The sequence below is a fragment of the Pantherophis guttatus genome, chromosome 3 (assembly GCF_059756535.1).
Source record: "Pantherophis guttatus breed Tessera chromosome 3, ASM5975653v1, whole genome shotgun sequence".
NCBI lineage: Eukaryota > Metazoa > Chordata > Lepidosauria > Squamata > Colubridae > Pantherophis > Pantherophis guttatus.
The window spans coordinates 8,863,143-8,881,008 of NC_142065.1; the positions used below are offsets into that span (position 1 = coordinate 8,863,143).

The window sequence follows — 17,866 nt, forward strand, 5'->3', positions numbered from 1 at the left end:
GAGACTGTGAGTTTTAGTCCCGCCTTAGGCATGTAAGCTGACTTGGTTACTTTAGATCAATCACTAGGAGACTGTGAATTCTAGTCCTGCCTTAGGCCCCAAAAGCCAGTTGGTTCACCTTGAGTCAATCACCAGGAGACTGTGAATTCTAGTCTTGCCTTATATAGTAAAGTTAACTGGGTGACTTTGGGCCAGTCACTGTCTCTCAGAGCATCCTACCTCACAGGGTTGTTGTGGGGAAAACAGGATAGGATAGGATAGGATAATTTTATTTCTATACCGCCCCTCTCCCGAAGGACTCGGGGTGGTGTACAGCCAGGTAAAAACACAATACAAATATCACAATTTAAATTTAAAAATTATTAAAAGTATTACATTCAAGGCCAATTAGCTAAAAAACCCAAAAATTTAAGAATTCCGAATTTAAAACTCAATTATGAAGCTAGCCCAGCCTGGCGGAAAAACAAGGTTTTGAGGGCACAGCGAAATACACGGAGGTCAGAGATCTTGCGTATGTCCGGGGGCAGTTCATTCCAAAGGGCAGGTGCCCCCACAGAGAAGGCCCTCCCCCTGGGTGTCGCCAGCCAACATAATTTGGCCGATGGCACCCTGAGGAGTCCCTCTCTGTGGGAGCGAACTGGTCGGTGGGAGGCTATCAGTGGCAGAAGGCGGTGTCGTAGGTACCCAGGTCCTGAGCCATGGAGCGCTTTAAAGGTGGTAACCAGCACCTTGAATCGCACCCGGAAGACCACTGAGAGCCAGTGCAGCTCGCGCAGGAGAGGTGTTACATGGGCGCAACGAGTTGCACCCATAATTACCCGCGCGGCCGGTAATAGGAGGAGGAAGGAGTATTCTGCATGTTCACTACCTTGAGTTAATGATAAAAATAATTATTATTAATAATAATAAATGTGGGTTGGATAGATGATAGATAGATAGATAGATAGATAGATAGATAGATAGATAGATAGATAGATAGATAGATTAGATAGATTAGATGATAGATAGATAGATAGATAGATAGATTAGATAGATAGATGGATAGATGATAGCGAGAGAGAGAGATGATAGATAGATGATAGATAGATAGATAGATAGATAGATAGATAGATAGATAGATAGATAGATGATAGCGAGAGAGAGAGATGATACATAGATGATAGATAGGTAGATAGATAGGTAGGTAGATAGATAGATAGATAGATAGATAGATAGATAGATAGATAGATAGATAGATAGATAGATAGATAGATATGGATGGAGAGAGAGGGAGAAAGAGAGAAAGGGAGAAACAAACAAAACACACTTCAAGTCTTTAACCTCTGCTCCAAACTGCCTTGGTTTCATGCTTCTAATATTATTTCAGCCCTGAAACCTTCTACAAGTATGACTGGCAAGGCCTATATTTCTTGCTTTAAATAAAATATTCACCTAATTAACTTCAATTGCTCTTCTCAGTTGGTGGAACCGCTTAGGGCTTCAAAAGAGGCGAAAGGACATCATAATCTCCATTTCTGATTTCAGACAGACAGACGGGCGCATTCAAGCAGCAACACGCCTGCTTTGAACAGATGATATGAAAATCCCTCTTCTGAGTGGTCATAATCCACTTATCAAGCGCGAGAAATCAGGAAATCCAGGCAGGCAGTTCAAATTAATATAAAGGTTTATTGCAAGCTAAGCTCAGATTCTACAAGAATCTGAGCCAGTGGTGAAATCCAATTTTTTTTTACTATCGGTTCTGTGGGCGTGGCTTGGTGGGCATGGCATGGCTTGGTGGACGTGGCAGGGGAAGGATATTGCAAAATCCCCATTCTCTCCCCACTCCTGGGGGAAGGATATTGCAAAATCTCCATTCCCATCCCAGTCTGGGGCCAGCCAGAAGTGATATTTGCCAGTTTTCCGAACTACTCAAAATTTCCGCTACCGGTTCTCCAGAACCTGTCAGAACCTGCTGGATTTCACCTCTGATCTGAGCTACTAGCGGGAGTCAACCTATTCTCCAAAGCACCAGAAGGCAGGACAAGAAGCAACGGATGGAAACTAATGGCCATCGGCCAAACAATGTCGACTAGCGGCCCCCATGGGGAGAGCCTTCTCTGTGGGGTCACCTACTATCTGGAATGAGCTTCCCCCGGAGATACGGAGGATCCCGGATCTGCGCACCTTCCGTCGTGCTTCCGTCACGCTCTCAAGACTTTTTTATTCCATCAAACTGGCCTGGCCTAAATCTTTCCCCTTTAAAATGTAAATTTTAATTTATTTTTAAAATTATTGGGTGTTTTAAATTTGTCTCGGCCAAATTGTTTAATTCGGTTTTATTCTGTTTTTAAATTTTGTATTTATGTGTTTTATTTTGTGGCTGTTCACCGCCCTGAGTCCTTCAGGAGTAGGGCGGTATATAAATCCAATAAATGAAAAATGAAAATGAATGAATGAAATGAATGAAGGAGAGAAGCACCCTAGAACTAAGGAGAAATTTCTTGACCGTAAGTCTAATGAAGAGAAGGACCAAGGATGATGAGACAGCTATCTTCCAGGACTTGGGGGGGCTGTCACAGAGAAAGCACCTGAAGGTGATGGAAACTAATAAGGAGAGAAGCAACTTAGAATTATGGAGGAATTCCCTGACAGTGAGAACAATTCATCAGTGGAACAACTTGCCTCCAGAAGTTATGGATGCTCCAACACTGGATGTTTTTAAGAAGATGTTGGATAACCATTTGTCTGAAGTGGTGTAGGGTTTCCTGCCTAAGCAGGGGGTTGGACTAGAAGACCTCCAAGGTCCCTTCCAACTCTCTTATTCTATTCTAAACTCTGGGAAGCTTACAACGTAGGCATGTTACTTAGGAGATGATTTGGGAGGATTTCTAAAAGCAAGAAGTGATGAGGCCAACTAATTCATTCATCGGCGGAAGAGATCCAGGATTGTTTTGTTTTGTTTTTTTAAATTAAAAATCCTTGCTTTCAGGGTTTCTGAAAAGCCCTTCGTGAAAAATTCAGCGGAACCCAAGAGGACCGGATGTGGTCCCCACCAGCCTTGCTATGTTAATTCCGGGTGGAATTTTCTATTCCTGGCCATCCGAGCAGACAAATCCAGCTAATGACAGTGGCGGATTTAGTCAAAGAAAGTATTGAGATGAATGATATTTGTGCATGCGTGTGTGTGTGTGTGTGTGTGTGTGTGTGTGTGTGTGTGAGACTAGCCACACCCCCTGCCCCTTATCTATCCACCAATTCCTACTGAAGAGCCTAAAAAAAGGTCATTCTTTTGACACTCTAAAAATAGAAGCAACATGAAATCACGGCAAATGGCACACAATGACATGCCCTGATGGATTCTTAAGAGACACGTTTGTTTTTCAGCAGAAAGGAAGAAGAAGAAGCAGCGAGAAGAAAACAGATGGGAAAATTGTGGAAGTTGTTGGAGGTCAGCTTTTGACAGAGTAACGGAGTTGGAAGGGACCTTGGAGGTCTTCTAGTCCAAACCCCTGCTCAAGCGGAGACCCTATCTCATTTCAGGCAAAGGGTTGTCCAATCTCTTCTTAAAATTCTCCAGGGTTAGAGCACCATAACTTCTGGAGGCAAGCTGTTCCACTGGTTAATTGTTCTGTCGGGAAATTTCTTCTTCAGCCGGTCTAGCTCACCACTCCCAAGTTCAGAATAACATGATTGGAAGGGATCTTGTAGGTCATCTAGTCCAACCCCCCACCCAAGCAGGAGACCCTACACCATTTCTGACAGATGGCAGTCCAGTCTCTTCTTGAAAGCCTCCAGTGATGAAGCTCCCACAACTTCCGAAGGCAACTTCTGTTCCATCGGTTGATGGTTGATGGTTCTCACTGTCAGAAAACTTCTCTTTATTTCCAGGATGAATCTCTCCTTGTTCAGTTTCCATCCATTATTCCTTGTCCGGTGTTTTGGAACTAACTTGACCCCTCCTCTCTGTGGCAGCCCCTGAGATACTGGAACACTGCTAACGTGTCTCCCCTGGTCCTTTTCTTCACTAGACTAGCCAGGCCCAGTTCCTGCAACCGTTCTTCATATCTTTTAGTCTCCAGTCCCCTAATCCTCTTTGTTGCTCTTCTCTGCACTCTTTCCAGAGTCTCAACATCTTTTTTAGAGTGTGGTGACCAAAACTGGATGCAATATTCCAAGTGTGGTCTTACCAAGGCTTAACAATGGAAATTTTGGGCTCAGTTGTGGTCATAAGTCAAGGACTATACTTCAGCAACATCTGGAACGGCTATAGATTTCCAACAAGTATGTTGGAGACTAAGTAAAAAATTACTATGGGAGAAACAGCTCATTTGACAATAAGGTAGTCCCCAATTTACAACCATTCTTCAGCAACCGTTCAACATTGCAATGGCATTTTAAAAAGCAACTTACAGTACTCGCACAACCATGACGGTAGCCTCATGGTCACCTGATCAAAATTCAAGATGCTTGGCAACTGGCATGTACTTATGACAGTTTCAGTATTCCAGAGTCACATGATCACCTGTTGCAACATACCCGGCTGCCTTCTGATGGGGTGAGCTAGATTCACTTAACAACTGTGTCACCAGCATTGACAGTACAGATTGTATTTGAGGCAGTAGATGGTGTACTGTCCCACGATCTATCCATATTTGTAAAATATGCTCCCTTTCTTTGTCTATTTTAATTTGGTCTCTGACCGCAATAAAGCTTACTTGTACTTGTACTTGTGTGATGCGTTTAACTGCAGTGATTTGCTTAACAACCGTGGGGGGAAAAAGGGTCGTAAAATTGGGCATGTCTCACTTAACAACCGCTTTGCTTAAGAACGGAAACTCTGGTCCCAATACCGGTTGTAAATCGAGGACTACCTCTACTGAATCTGCAGGTCAGTATTTTCTATCCCGCACCTCTGCACCTCTATAACTGTCTGGTTTGGCTCTGCAACCCAACAAGACAGACGCAGACTTCAGAGGATAATTAGAACTGCAGAAAAAACAATGGCTACTAACCTGCCTTCCACTGAGGACTTGTATACTGCACGAGGCAAAAAGAGGCCTGTGAAAATATTTACGGACTCCTCGCATCCTGGACATAAACTGTTCCAACTCCTACCCTCAAAACAACGCTATAGAGCACTGCACACCAGAACAACGAGACACAAGGACAGTTTTTTCCCGAATGCCATCACTCTGCTAAATAAATAATTCCCTCAACACTGTCAAACTAGTTATTAAGTCTGCACTACTATTAATCTTCTCATTGTTCCCATCACCCATCTCCTTCCACTAATGACTGTATGACTGTAATTTTGTTGCTTGTATCCTTACGATTTATATTGATATTGTTTCCTGATTGCTTATTTGTACCCTATGACTATCATTAGGTGTTGTACCTTATGATTCTTGATGAACATATATTTTCTTTTATGTATACTGAGAGCCTATGCACCAAGAGAAATTCCTTGTGTGTCCAATCACACTTGGCCAATAAAAATTCTATTCTATTCTATTCTATTCTATTCTGTTCTGTTCTGTTCTATTCTATTCTATTCTATTCTATTCTATTCTATTCTATTCTATTCTATTCTATTCTATTCCTCTTTCCACATTTATTATGTCCCTTGAACGAGTGTCTTAACTTCAAATAACAATCACGTCATCAACCTTCGTGCACGCTGTTCCGTGGTCATGGAGAAAATTAAAGAAATATCACATTACAAAACGCTTTTAATTTTATTTTCCCCCTCGGATTTCGGGTGTCAGTTGAAAGACAAGACAATGTTCAGACTTGAAATCAAGAGCTGGAGATGTGAAGGGCAATATTTTGATTCTTGCTACGAAGCCAAGTTTCCAAACTGTGCTTTGTTAGTTGAAAACGATCCAGGGATTGACAGAACGGTATGTTGGTCCAAATTCCTATCAATTTCTCTGGGCCAGGGGGGGAAAAATAATAATTTCATCAGAGGTGAGTTTTACATAATTTTACCACCGGTTCGCCATGCACCAAAAATGCCTTCCACGTATGTACCAGTGATGGGTTTCAAAATTTTTTACTACCAGTTCTGTGGGTGTGGCTTAGTGGGCGTGGCTTGGTGGGCATGGCAGGGGAAGGATACTGTAAAATCTCCATTCCCACCCCACTCCATGGGAAGGTTGCTGCAAAATCTCCATTTTCTCCTGACCAGCTGGGACTCGGGAGGCAGAGAATAGATGGGGGCGGGGCCAGTCAGAGGTGGTATTTACCAGTTCTCTGAACTACTCAAAATTTCCGCTACCAGTTCTCCAGAACTGGTCAGAACCTGCTGAATACCACCTCTGGTATGTTCGCACCAGTGGTGAAATCCAAATTTTTTTTACTACCGGTTCTGTGGGCATGGCTTGGTAGGCGTGGCGTGGCGTGGCGTGGCGTGGCTTGGTGAGCGTGGCAGGGGAAGGATACTGCAAAATCCCCATTCCCTCCCTACTCCTGGGGGAAGGATATTGCAAAATCCCCATTCCCTCCCCACTCCTGGGGGAAGGATATTCCAAAATCTCCATTCCCACCCCACTCTGGGGCCAGCCAGAGGTGGTATTCACTGGTTCTCCAAACTATTCAAAATTTCCGCCACTGGTTCTCCAGAACCTGCTGGATTTCTCCCCTGCTTGAGTTCCTCTTCTTTGTTCCTCACTTCCTCAGTGTATCTCAACCTTGGCAACTTTAAGATGTGTGGACTTCAACTCCCAGAATTCCCCAGCCAGACATGAAGTCCATACATCTTGCTGAGGTTGAGAAGGTAATAGATATAAGTGGGGGGGGGGAACCCATCCAATGTTTTTTAGGGTTCAAGGACAAGGATTGGATCTTCCACAGCTGGCAAAGTGGATGCTGATCTCAAAATGTTGGGGAGACAGGGAGGAGGTGACTTCATTCATCTCCTTCCATAACTTCGAGCACCAGAGTCCGAGGTCCTGTCACAATGAGGTTGCTCACAGTCTGATAATCCAAATGTAAAACATACATTCCATTCACTGAGTAGACAAATTGGCAGACCTGAAAGAGGAAGAAACAGAGACGAGTAAAACACCCCTGAACTAAACAACACTTTATCTATCATCCCTCTCTCTCTCTCTCTCTTCTCTCTCTTTCGCTCTTTCACTCTCTCTCTCATCTCTCTCGTGTATCTATCTTATATCTATCTACTAATCTATCATCTATCTATGTCTCATCTATCTACAGTAGTGGCCAAAATTGTGGAAACCTTTTGGGAAAAGTGTATTTTTGAGGTTTGATGGCTAATAACACCACTTTTTTTTTTTTTTTTTTTTGGGGAGTTTCAAGATAATCCTATTCCACTGCTGGAATGGCCTGGGAATAGCCCAGACCTTAACCCAATTGAAAATCTGTGGAGCAGACTAAAGAAACTTGTTAGTCAGAAGTGACTCAGCAATAAAACCCAGTTAATAGGAGCCATCATTCAATCTTGGTTTCACATTATAACAGCTGCAGAACTCAAAGACTTGGTTCACTCCATGGGAAGACATTGTAAGGCCATAATTCATGCTAAAGGTTACCCAACTAAGGATTAGCTGACATGGTGATCATTTTTGCATATCTGATTTTTTCCATGGTGATAATTTTTGTATATCTAATTTTTTCTACATGTTTCACTTTTCTTCTTTATACTGTAACTTCTATTCTAAAAGTAAATCCTTCATAAAAGTGATTGCATGACATTCTTGATTAAATTATCTTTCCATTGATATATAATTTTATGGTACTACTCCCCCCAAAAAAGTGGTGTTATTAGCTAGTTTTAGAAAATACACTTTTCCCAAAAGGTTTCCACAATTCTGACCACTACTGTATCTACGTCTCATCTATCTCTCTTCTACTTCTATCTTCTACTGCCCCCCAGTAGTAACAACGTTCCGTCAGCTAGTAGAATACTCAGCATTCCTTGGAAAGATAATCCTTAAACTAAGGATGCTGGGAAGTGCCCCAATCAAGGAACTCAAAGAAACAAACACTACACAGGCTAATCCTTGAGGGAGATGGGCAGTTTAGACATACGATAAACAAACAGACAGACAGACAGACAGACAGACAGACAGACAGACAAGAAACTACCAGGAATCTTCTCACCAACACTGACAGGGCAAGCCACTTGTACATAAACAGAAAGTAAACCCCACTCCCTTCTAGCACTGATGATGTTATCTAGTTGGGTCATGAAATGTTTGCAAGAAAATAACCATGAAACCCATAATTCTAGGCAAGCTGGAGATGTCTGGGATAGTAAAGATTCCAGGCGCTAGTATTGAAAGTAAAGATTTCCCAGGCGCTAAATTCATTTGAGTTTGGATCACTGGAGCATGGCTGGCCCGGTCCTCCAAGAGAAAGGGCAATATCAGCTTCCTGTCCATGCTAGGAAGTTTTCCACCTCCCAATCTGATAAAACATGATGGATGGAAGGTCCTTTGTCTGGGAAAGGAATCAGAGATGAAGATCCTATATACCTAATTCATGAGACTCAAATGTAGTACCTTCATGCCAGCAGCAGCAGCTGGTCCTCCTGGATCTACGGCTTGGATGTGGCATGGCTGACCTCCACGGACTACAAAACCCCAGCCAACTGCATCCCCTACAATCTGCAAATGAGAAGGTAAACAAGGAGGAGGAAGGAGATGATAGAGGAGGAGGAGGAAGGGATGAGAAAGAGGAGGAGGAGGAGGGGAGGAGGGAGGAAGAGGAGGGAGGAGGAGGGGAGGAGGGGGAGGAAGGAGAAGGAGATGGAGGAGGGGAGGAGGAAGGGAAGAGGAAGAGGAGGGAGGGAGAGGGGGAGGAGGGGGAGGAAGGAGAAGGAGATGGAGGAAGAGGAGGGGAGGAGGAAGGGAGGAGGAGGAGGAAGAGGAGGAAGGAGGAGGAGGAGGAGGAGGGAGAAAGAGGAGGAGGGGAGGAGGAGGAGGGGAGGAGGAAGAGGAATAGGAGGAAGGAGGAGGAGAAGGAGGAGGAGGAGGAGGGGAGGAGGAAGGGAGGAGGACGAGGAAGAGGAGGAAGGAGGAGGAGAAGGAGGAGGAGGAGGGGAGGAGGAAGGGAGGAGGAAGAGGAGGGAGGAGGAGGAAGAGGAGGGAGGAGGAGGGGAGGAGGGGGAGGAAGGAGAAGGAGATGGAGGAGGGGAGGAGGAACGGAAGAGGAAGAGGAGGGAGGGAGAGGGGGAGGAGGGGGAGGAAGGAGAAGGAGATGGAGGAAGAGGAGGGGAGGAGGAAGGGAGGAGGAGGAGGAAGAGGAGGAAGGAGGAGGAGGAGGAGGGAGAAAGAGGAGGAGGGGAGGAGGAGGAGGGGAGGAGGAAGAGGAAGAGGAGGAAGGAGGAGGAGAAGGAGGAGGAGGAGGAGGGGAGGAGGAAGGGAGGAGGACGAGGAAGAGGAGGAAGGAGGAGGAGAAGGAGGAGGAGGAGGGGAGGAGGAAGGGAGGAGGAAGAGGAGGGAGGAGGAGGAAGAGGAGGGAGGAGGAGGGGAGGAGGGGGAGGAAGGAGAAGGAGATGGAGGAGGGGAGGAGGAACGGAAGAGGAAGAGGAGGGAGGGAGAGGGGGAGGAGGGGGAGGAAGGAGAAGGAGATGGAGGAAGAGGAGGGGAGGAGGAAGGGAGGAGGAGGAGGAAGAGGAGGAAGGAGGAGGAGGAGGAGGGAGAAAGAGGAGGAGGGGAGGAGGAGGAGGGGAGGAGGAAGAGGAAGAGGAGGAAGGAGGAGGAGAAGGAGGAGGAGGAGCAGGGGAGGAGGAAGGGAGGAGGAAGAGGAAGAGGAGGAAGGAGGAGGAGGAGGAGGGGAGGAGGAAGGGAGGAGGAAGAGGAGGGAGGAGGAGGAGGAGGAAGAGAAGAAGAAGAAGAAGAAGAAGAAGAAGAAGAAGAAGAAGAAGAAGAAGAAGAAGAAGAAGAAGAAGAAGAAGAAGAAGAAGAAGAAGAAGAAGAAGAAGAAGAAGAAGCAGCCAACTTTATCTATATATCCACAAAACGTTATTGCTTGATTCTTCCTTTGGCCAATACTTCTACAGACTTTGTCTGTGTTTGGAAACTCAACATGGTTGGGCCTGGATGGACTCAGACAGGAAAGCCTAGGAAACCCCAGGCTACAGTAGGATAGGAAGTCAAGATGCATCTTGGAAAAAAGGCCAATGGCAAATGACTCTGATACCCATATTGAGAAAAATATATGGGTGTTTCCACAAAGTCCTCCAAAATTAAGGATGGGAAACTGGGTAGGTCATCCTTGGTTGATTCTATGAAAAAGTACCATCATTACAGCGGTGAAATCCTCTGAAGTCTGCTACCGGTTCTGTGAGTCTGCTACCGAGCGCACGCTTTGCATGCATGCGTGCCTGAGGCGTGCCCGCGCAGCACTAAAAAAGGAACATTTTGAAGCCTTCCGAGTCTGCAAAGGTAAGTAGAACAGCGAGAGGGGGGTGGAATCCGCTGTGCCACGCGATTTAGATTAGCTAGAAAGCAGGAAATCCGACGATTCTAGCTAATATAAATCACACGTCAAAGCTGATCGTCGCCCAGCTGATCGTCGGAAATACAGGTTCGCCCGAACCGGTAGCATTTTTTACTACTGGTTCGGGAGAACCGGTCCGAACCGGTAGCATTTCACCCCTGCATCATTACCACTTGGGTGCAGTGGTGGGTTGCCCCCGGTTCGGACCGGTTCGCAGGAACCGGTAGTAAAACCAGAGGGAGGCCCCGCCCACCACCCCGGATGTCGTCATCAGTGATCTGTGCATACTCAGAAACCCAATCCTGTTGCGAACCAGTAGTAAAGGTAAGTAGAAATACCCACCACCCCCCGCTTGGGTGGCAGACCACCAGTCTTAAAATAGAGCAGTATTTCTCCACCTTGGTCTCTCTGAGAGGTGTGGACTTCAATTTCCCAGCTGGCTGGGGAATTCTGGGAGTCGAAGTCCACACTTTTTAGAGCGGCCAAGACTGAGATAGACTGAGAAATCAAAAGCCCTGCTGAAATAAAAGAATGGAAGATGATTGATCCCACCATTTGTCAAAGACGTGACATGGATGTGTCCATCACTTCAGTAGGAAATGACCTGGCAGTGAGGTGAAACTTTTATCTACAAATACCGACAGTAAGGCATGTTCTGAGTTACAACTCACAGCCAGAAAGATGGATTTCTGCCACAAAGCTAACTTGGTGACCTATAGACTCACTGTCAGTGTTTTCTTGATATAAGGTGCTCCGGGTGTCAGAAGTTCTTCATTGGTGACAGGTTTCTTCAAGACTTGCGTGGAAAGGGAGAAAAATTGAAGATTGGATTGGATTGGATTGGATGAGAGAGATATTCTAGCTTTTCAAATAATCACATTTGACAATTTATTCTCAGTTGCATTAAGATTAAGAGAAGGAATATGGGTATTTTAGAAAGTTGATTATTACAGTAGTATTCTAAAAATATTGGTATTATTTGCTTAAATTTAGAAGGTGGTTGTTGAATCTCTAGGCGAGATAGACAGCACATAAATTTAATGAACAAATCAATAAATCGTTACTGATTATCTTTAAAACTAAAAGAAAGTTGCAGACCCTTCAAAATGTTGGTTGTAATTATTGGTCACTTTTATAATTTGTTTTGATCAATGGTGAAATGTAAAATCTGTTACTACCGGTTCTGTGGGCGTGGCTTGGTGGGGGGGGGGTAATGTGACTGGGTGGGCGTGGCCAACTTTTTTTTTTTACTTTTAAAACCATTTTTTTTACAACCTCTTAAAGAGGTTGTAAAAAAAATGCTTTTAAAAGCCTCTGATGATCCCAGCTGAGCCATGCAATCATCAGAGGCTTTTTTTTTTTTACTTTTAAAAGCATTTTTTCGGCCGAAGAGGTTGGAGAAAAAATGCTTTTAAATTTTTTTTTAAAAGCCTCTGATGATCATGCAGCTCAGCTGGGCATTGGGGGGGGCAGGGATTTTTGCTACCAGTTCTCCGAACCACCCGCCTCCATCGCTACCGGATCGGTCTGAACCGGGAGCATTTCACTCCTGGTTTTGCTATTCCCTTTCCCTGTTATGTTCGCTTGTATTTTAACGTTTGACTTTGAAATTTAATAAAGATTTTTTTAAAAAAAAGGAAATGGGAAAATATCATAGGCAGATCTGTTACCTGTCTACCTGTTACATTACAGGTAGTCATCGACTTACAGCCCAAAATTTCAGTTGCTGAGCCAGACACTTGTTAAGTGAGTTTTGCCCCCATTTTATGACCTTCCTTGACACAGTTGTTAAGTGAATCACTGAGGTTGTTAAGTAAGTAACACGGCTGTTAAGTGAATCTGGCTTCATCCCAGTGACTTTGCTAGTCATAAGGTCGCAAAAGGGGATTCCAGATTTGGATCATGTGACCGTGGGGACGCTACAAGGGTCATTCAATGTGAAAAATGGTCATAAGTCAGGTTTTTTTCAGTGCTGTTTTAACTTTGTGCCTTGGTGGCGCAGCAGACTAAAGTGCTGTTAAGTAGCACGAGCTGCCTGCAATTACTGCAAGTTCGAATCTCACCAGGCTCAAGGTTGACTCAGCCTTCCATGCTTTTGAGGTAGGTAAAATGAGGACCCGGTTTGTGGGGGCAACAAGCTGACTTTGTATAAAATAGAACACCGCTTAGGGGGGGGGCGAAAGCCCTACTAAGCAGGTATATACAAAAGTATGAAGGCTTTCTAACAATTCCAGTTTCAGAGCATCATCAAGTTTTTGATATAGTTCTCCGGGGAGACCATCAGGGCCTGGGGTTTGTTTGTTAGAAATTCTAAATGATGTTATTGCTGGCATAACAATCCCAGACTCCTGGAGGGAAGCGTACCTGACGATCATTTTGAAAGAAGGTGCCGACCCGAAGCAGATCTCCAACTATAGACCTATCTCACTGCTTAACGCAGATTACAAATTATTTATGACTATAATAGCGGAGAGATTCAAGAAAATTCTAAACCGATGGATACATAAGGATCAAAATGGTTTTCTCCCAGGGAGACAGATTAGAGACAATTTGAGAACAGTCCTAAATACCATTGAATATTATGAACAACACCCTGGAAAACAGATGGCTTTAATGTTTGTCGATGCCCAAAAGGCATTCGACAATCTGAATTGGACCTTCATGATAAACCAAATAGATCTAATGGGATTCGGGACTAATTTTAGGAGGATGATAGAGAATATTTACCAAAATCAGAGGGCAAATATATTAGTTAACGGAGACAGAACCCAGACATTTCAGATCCAAAGAGGAGTTAGGCAGGGATGTCCCCTATCCCCCTTACTTTACATTCTAGCATTAGAGGTCTTACTTAGAAGGATTAGAACTAATGAAAATATCAAAGGCTTGAAGATTAGGAAGGAAATATTTAAAACACAGGCTTTTGCGGACGACGTTGCCTTCATAATAGAAGACCCATTAGACACCGGCTCAAAAATAATGCAGGAAGTTCAGAATTATAGAGAAGTCGCGGGCCTTAAACTTAATAAGAACAAAACCAAAATAATTGTGAAAAATATGACAAACCTACAAACGAAAGAATTAGAAGATTTACTAGGCCTCCAGGTAGTTAAGAAGATAAAATATCTGGGAATATGGATTACGGCGAGACTTTCTTCATTAAAAGATGATAACTATATCCCTTTATTGCAGAAAACTAATCAAGACCTTGATAGGTGGAGGAGGCTTAAATTGTCCCTGACTGGTAAAATTGCGGCGATCAAAATGAATATTTTACCGAAATTTCTATTTCTATTTCAAAATATACCGATATCACTAGATAAAAAAATTTTTTTGGATCTGAATAAACATATCAGGAATTTTTTGTGGGAGGGTAAGAAATCGAGGATTTCTCTCAAGACACTTCAAGGGAAAAGAAATTTGGGAGGGTTCGGGCTCCCTGACTGGGAATTATATCAAAAGGCGGCAAAAATAATTTGGATAAAGGAGTGGATCAAATTACAAGAAGGTAGAATTTTGACACTAGAAGGACACGATCTCCTTGAAGGATGGCACGCTTACCTCTGGGATATAAAGGATAGGAAGAAAACTCATTTCTATAAACATAAAATTAGAGAGACATTGATCCGTACGTGGCTGGAAATTAGACAGAAGATATATATTAAGGTTCCTAGCTGGTTGTCGATTATGGATGCTCTAGTGGCCCCAAATAGAAGAGCGAACTATAAAATGGGCACATATAAGGATATCTTGGATGAAGAAGGGAAGCTCAAACCCTTGGAAGTATTGAGGGACCAGGGGTTTATTCTGGATTGGTGGAAATATCTTCAGATTAAGTCTAGATTTCAAGAAGATAGAGATAAATGTGGTATTGAAATGAAATATGGATACTTTGACAAAATTATTTGGGGACCAGATAAGAAAATGCTATCGAAAATCTATAACTTTATATTAGATGAGGATAGAGCCGAGACGATAGCTAAAAATCAGCTAAGCATTTGGGAGAAAAACTTAGGATATGGCCTTAATTTCAATGACTGGGAGATAGCTTGGAACAGAAATCTCAAAATAACGAAATCGGTAACATTCAGGGAAAATCACTACAAAATGTTGCATAGGTGGTACCTAGCCCCGGACAGGCTGGCCAAAATATTTCCAAATTCCTCTGCTTTATGTTGGAAATGTGGAAAGACGGTCGGCACCTTTTACCATCTGTGGTGGACTTGCCCTGAGACCAAAAAGTTTTGGTTAAAGATTCGACGCTGGCTCTCGGAAATAATGGGACAAGAGATAGCCCTGGCCCCGGAATCCTTCCTCTTAGGTATGATTGAAGATGGTCTCGACAACAATAAAACCCAACTGGCAATTCAAATTATTACTGCGGCTAGATTAGCCTTTGCGAAACTCTGGAAATCCAACTCTACCCCCTCTGAAGAAACATTAATAAATAAAATTCTAGAGTGCGCAGAGATGGCCAAATTGACGAGCGAGCTAAAAAATGAAGAGAACTCTAAGTACTACGAAGTATGGGGAATTTGGTATAACTGGTTAAAGAATAGGATAAAAATATGATAATAGGCTACGATTTGTTAGACACCCGAAATAGACTTAATTGAATAGAAATGTAGAGAATTGTATAGAACTGTATATTGTATAGTTATGGATGGAATCCACTTAAGGTTTGATCTATGAAATGTGTAAACATTGCACCTCGGATCAAGATTGTGATTGTACATTGTCTTTTAAAAAATTGGAAAATTCAATAAAGTATTTATAAAAAAAAAAAAAGTATGAAGGTAAGTATTGCTTAACGCATTGTAAGCCCCCCTGAGTCTCCGGAGAAGGGCGGCATATAAATCGAACCAATAAATAAATAAATAAATAAATAAATAAATAAATAAATAAATAAATAAATAAATAAATAAATAAACTTTGAACAGACACTAAACAAATGGTTGTAAGTCGAGGATTACCTCTATACAATCACCACCTGTGAGGCCGCCTCTTCTTTCATGTTCCACTTTTTTAAAAAAGAAAAGTAAACGTAAGGAAGAATGAAGAAGCTTCTTGGGTGACAGAGCTGAAGAAGCTTCTTGGAGGGGAAGCGAAACGTCTTCAAAGAAAAACCAGAAAGTCCGGTTGCCTCTTGGAAAAAAAAAAAGCACCTTTGGGACAACCAGGACCTGGAGGACTGAGAACCTCCGTAGACATAAGGAAGAATGGCTCACCAGATTTAGGATTGCACTCCACAGCAGGCACCAGTCCCAGGTTTGGGGAGAGGTTGTAATAGAGACTGGATCCTCCAGCCAAGGAGGTCACACTGCTTCTTCGGACAGCCGAGACAATTTTGATTTCCTTATTAGTTTGGACTGAAAAATAAACAGTGTCATGCTTAGTGCAGAGACATTGACCACTGGACAATGCAAATGGATTCTCCACAACAGGGGTGGGTTCTACTTAGCTTTACTACCGGTTTGCAACGGGATTGGGATCCCGCTCGCGCTCGCGAAGCTTCTGCGCATGCACAGATCGCCGATGATGACATCCAGGGTGGTCGGCGGGCCTCCTGCCGGTTTTACTACCGGTTCTTGTGAACCGGTCCAAACCGAGGGCAACCCACCACTGCTCCACACCCTTATTATGGCTAAAAGACTAATATGCACGGTAAAGATAGGTCTATGGTCCCCTATGGTTTTTTCCATTCTACTTTTTCACTTATTTTTAAGCACTTATTACGCATTTTTATAACCTATGTTATACAGCCTTCTCTGTGGGGGCTCCTGCCCTCTGGAACGAATTGCCCCCCCGAGATGCGGAGGATTCCCGACTTACGCACTTTCCGCCAGGCCCTCAAGACGCTTTTATTCCAACAAGGCGGGCTGGCCTAATTTTTTAAATTTTTTAATGGTCAATTCTTAATTTTTAAATGTCTAAATCGGGTGGTTTTATTTTAATTAGATATGGGCCAAACTATTTAATATTTTTTTAAATTGTTTTTAAATTTTATATTTGTGTGTTTTGTGCTGGCTGTACGCCGCCCTGAGTCCCTTTGGGAGAAGGGCGGTATATAAATAAAATAAAATAAAATAAAATAAAATAAAATAAAATAAAATAAAATAAAATAAAATAAAATAAAATAAAATAAAATAAAATAAAATAAATATTTGGATGTTGGGTTCCTGTATTGTTTTTTTCTTTCTCTTGGGTGTGTCTGTCTCTCTGTCTGTAAATTTATGCGGCATTTGACCAAAACTGCAGCATTTCACATTCTGCTGTGAAACGAGTTTTATTTCTTTAGCCTTTCCAGATTAATAAATAGCATTCTTTTCTGAATCTGGGCAAATTGTAGTCATAGCAATAAGAGCACAGGGTGAAAATATAAATGGATTTGTTGTAGCTCAGGCCTTAGAGCCTAGCCTGCCTTGCTATTCTAAGCAAATTGAGGGCCAGGAGCTGAGATAAGGGAGAATTTGTCCCGATTTCAAATTTTCGTGCAAAAATATATTCAATTGACATCTGCCCGGCATGGTTCCTTAACCACCAGCCACCTGCCTCCTGAAAATCATTTTTTTTTCCCCAAACTGTTTTGTTGACATTCACAGTTCTCTTTTCTATAGCTATTCAAGGAAATATATTCAATAAAATGTATTCTGGAATGCATGCCTTGAAGAAAACCTGCACAACCTCTATATGATATTACGGCAATTTGTTTGGCCCAAATGTGTCATTATTAAAAAAATTTTTAAAAAGTAGGAGCAAAATCGAATACTTTGGGTGAAACATGTTCAAACAAGCATGCATATTTTCCGCAGGCCGTTAATGGAGAAAGTATACAAGCCCAGGCTTTGGCAGATTCTCCTTTATTTGGAGAATACGATTTGCAAAGCAGGAAAAAACAAACAAACGTGAGAATATTAGGAATGTGCAGTTTTTCCAAAATTGGTTTTTCATGCATGTATATGCATGTATGCATTTATGTATTAAATAAATGGGTATTCCAGCCCAATTCACACATAGGTGATGGCAGGTGTCTTACAACATTTAATTATTATTTTTTTTAAATCCATCATCTAAGGAATGCCAATGATAGCAGAATTGTTTTCATGGAGAGATAAAATAGTCATTCCAGAAGTGCTGGGGTAAATGAAGAGGTAGAGCTGGATAAGGGAACCAGAGGGATGTCTTATTCAAGGGATATTTGTCCTTCTCTATTCCTCCTTCCTTCTCCTTCCTTCCTTCTTCTCCTTCGCCTTTCTTTTCCTCACTCCTTCTCCTTCCTCCTCCTGCTCTTTCCTTCATTTTCTTCTATTCCTCCTTCACCCTTGCACCTTCCTCCCCACTTTCCTTCCTTTCTTCTTCCTTTCCTTTCCTCCTATTTTTCTCCCTCCTTTCTTTTCTTTTCCTTTCCTCTACTTCT

The 17,866-nt window shown here is 42.8% G+C and overlaps 1 protein-coding gene across 1 annotated transcript in view; it reads right to left on the reverse strand.

Moving 5' to 3' along the window:
• Positions 1-5,703: 5,703 nt before the first annotated feature.
• The window catches only part of LOC117679393 (DEP domain-containing mTOR-interacting protein-like), a 47,167-nt gene continuing 35,004 nt past the window's right edge, over positions 5,704-17,866 (reverse strand). The window contains exons 6-9 of the mRNA XM_087889018.1: positions 15,678-15,818; positions 11,175-11,245; positions 8,508-8,612; positions 5,704-7,014 (exon numbers count right to left, since the gene is read on the reverse strand). Coding sequence (XP_087745144.1) covers positions 6,889-7,014; positions 8,508-8,612; positions 11,175-11,245; positions 15,678-15,818 — 443 coding nt within the window. The 3' untranslated portion in view covers positions 5,704-6,888. The remainder of the gene's footprint in view (positions 7,015-8,507; positions 8,613-11,174; positions 11,246-15,677; positions 15,819-17,866) is intronic.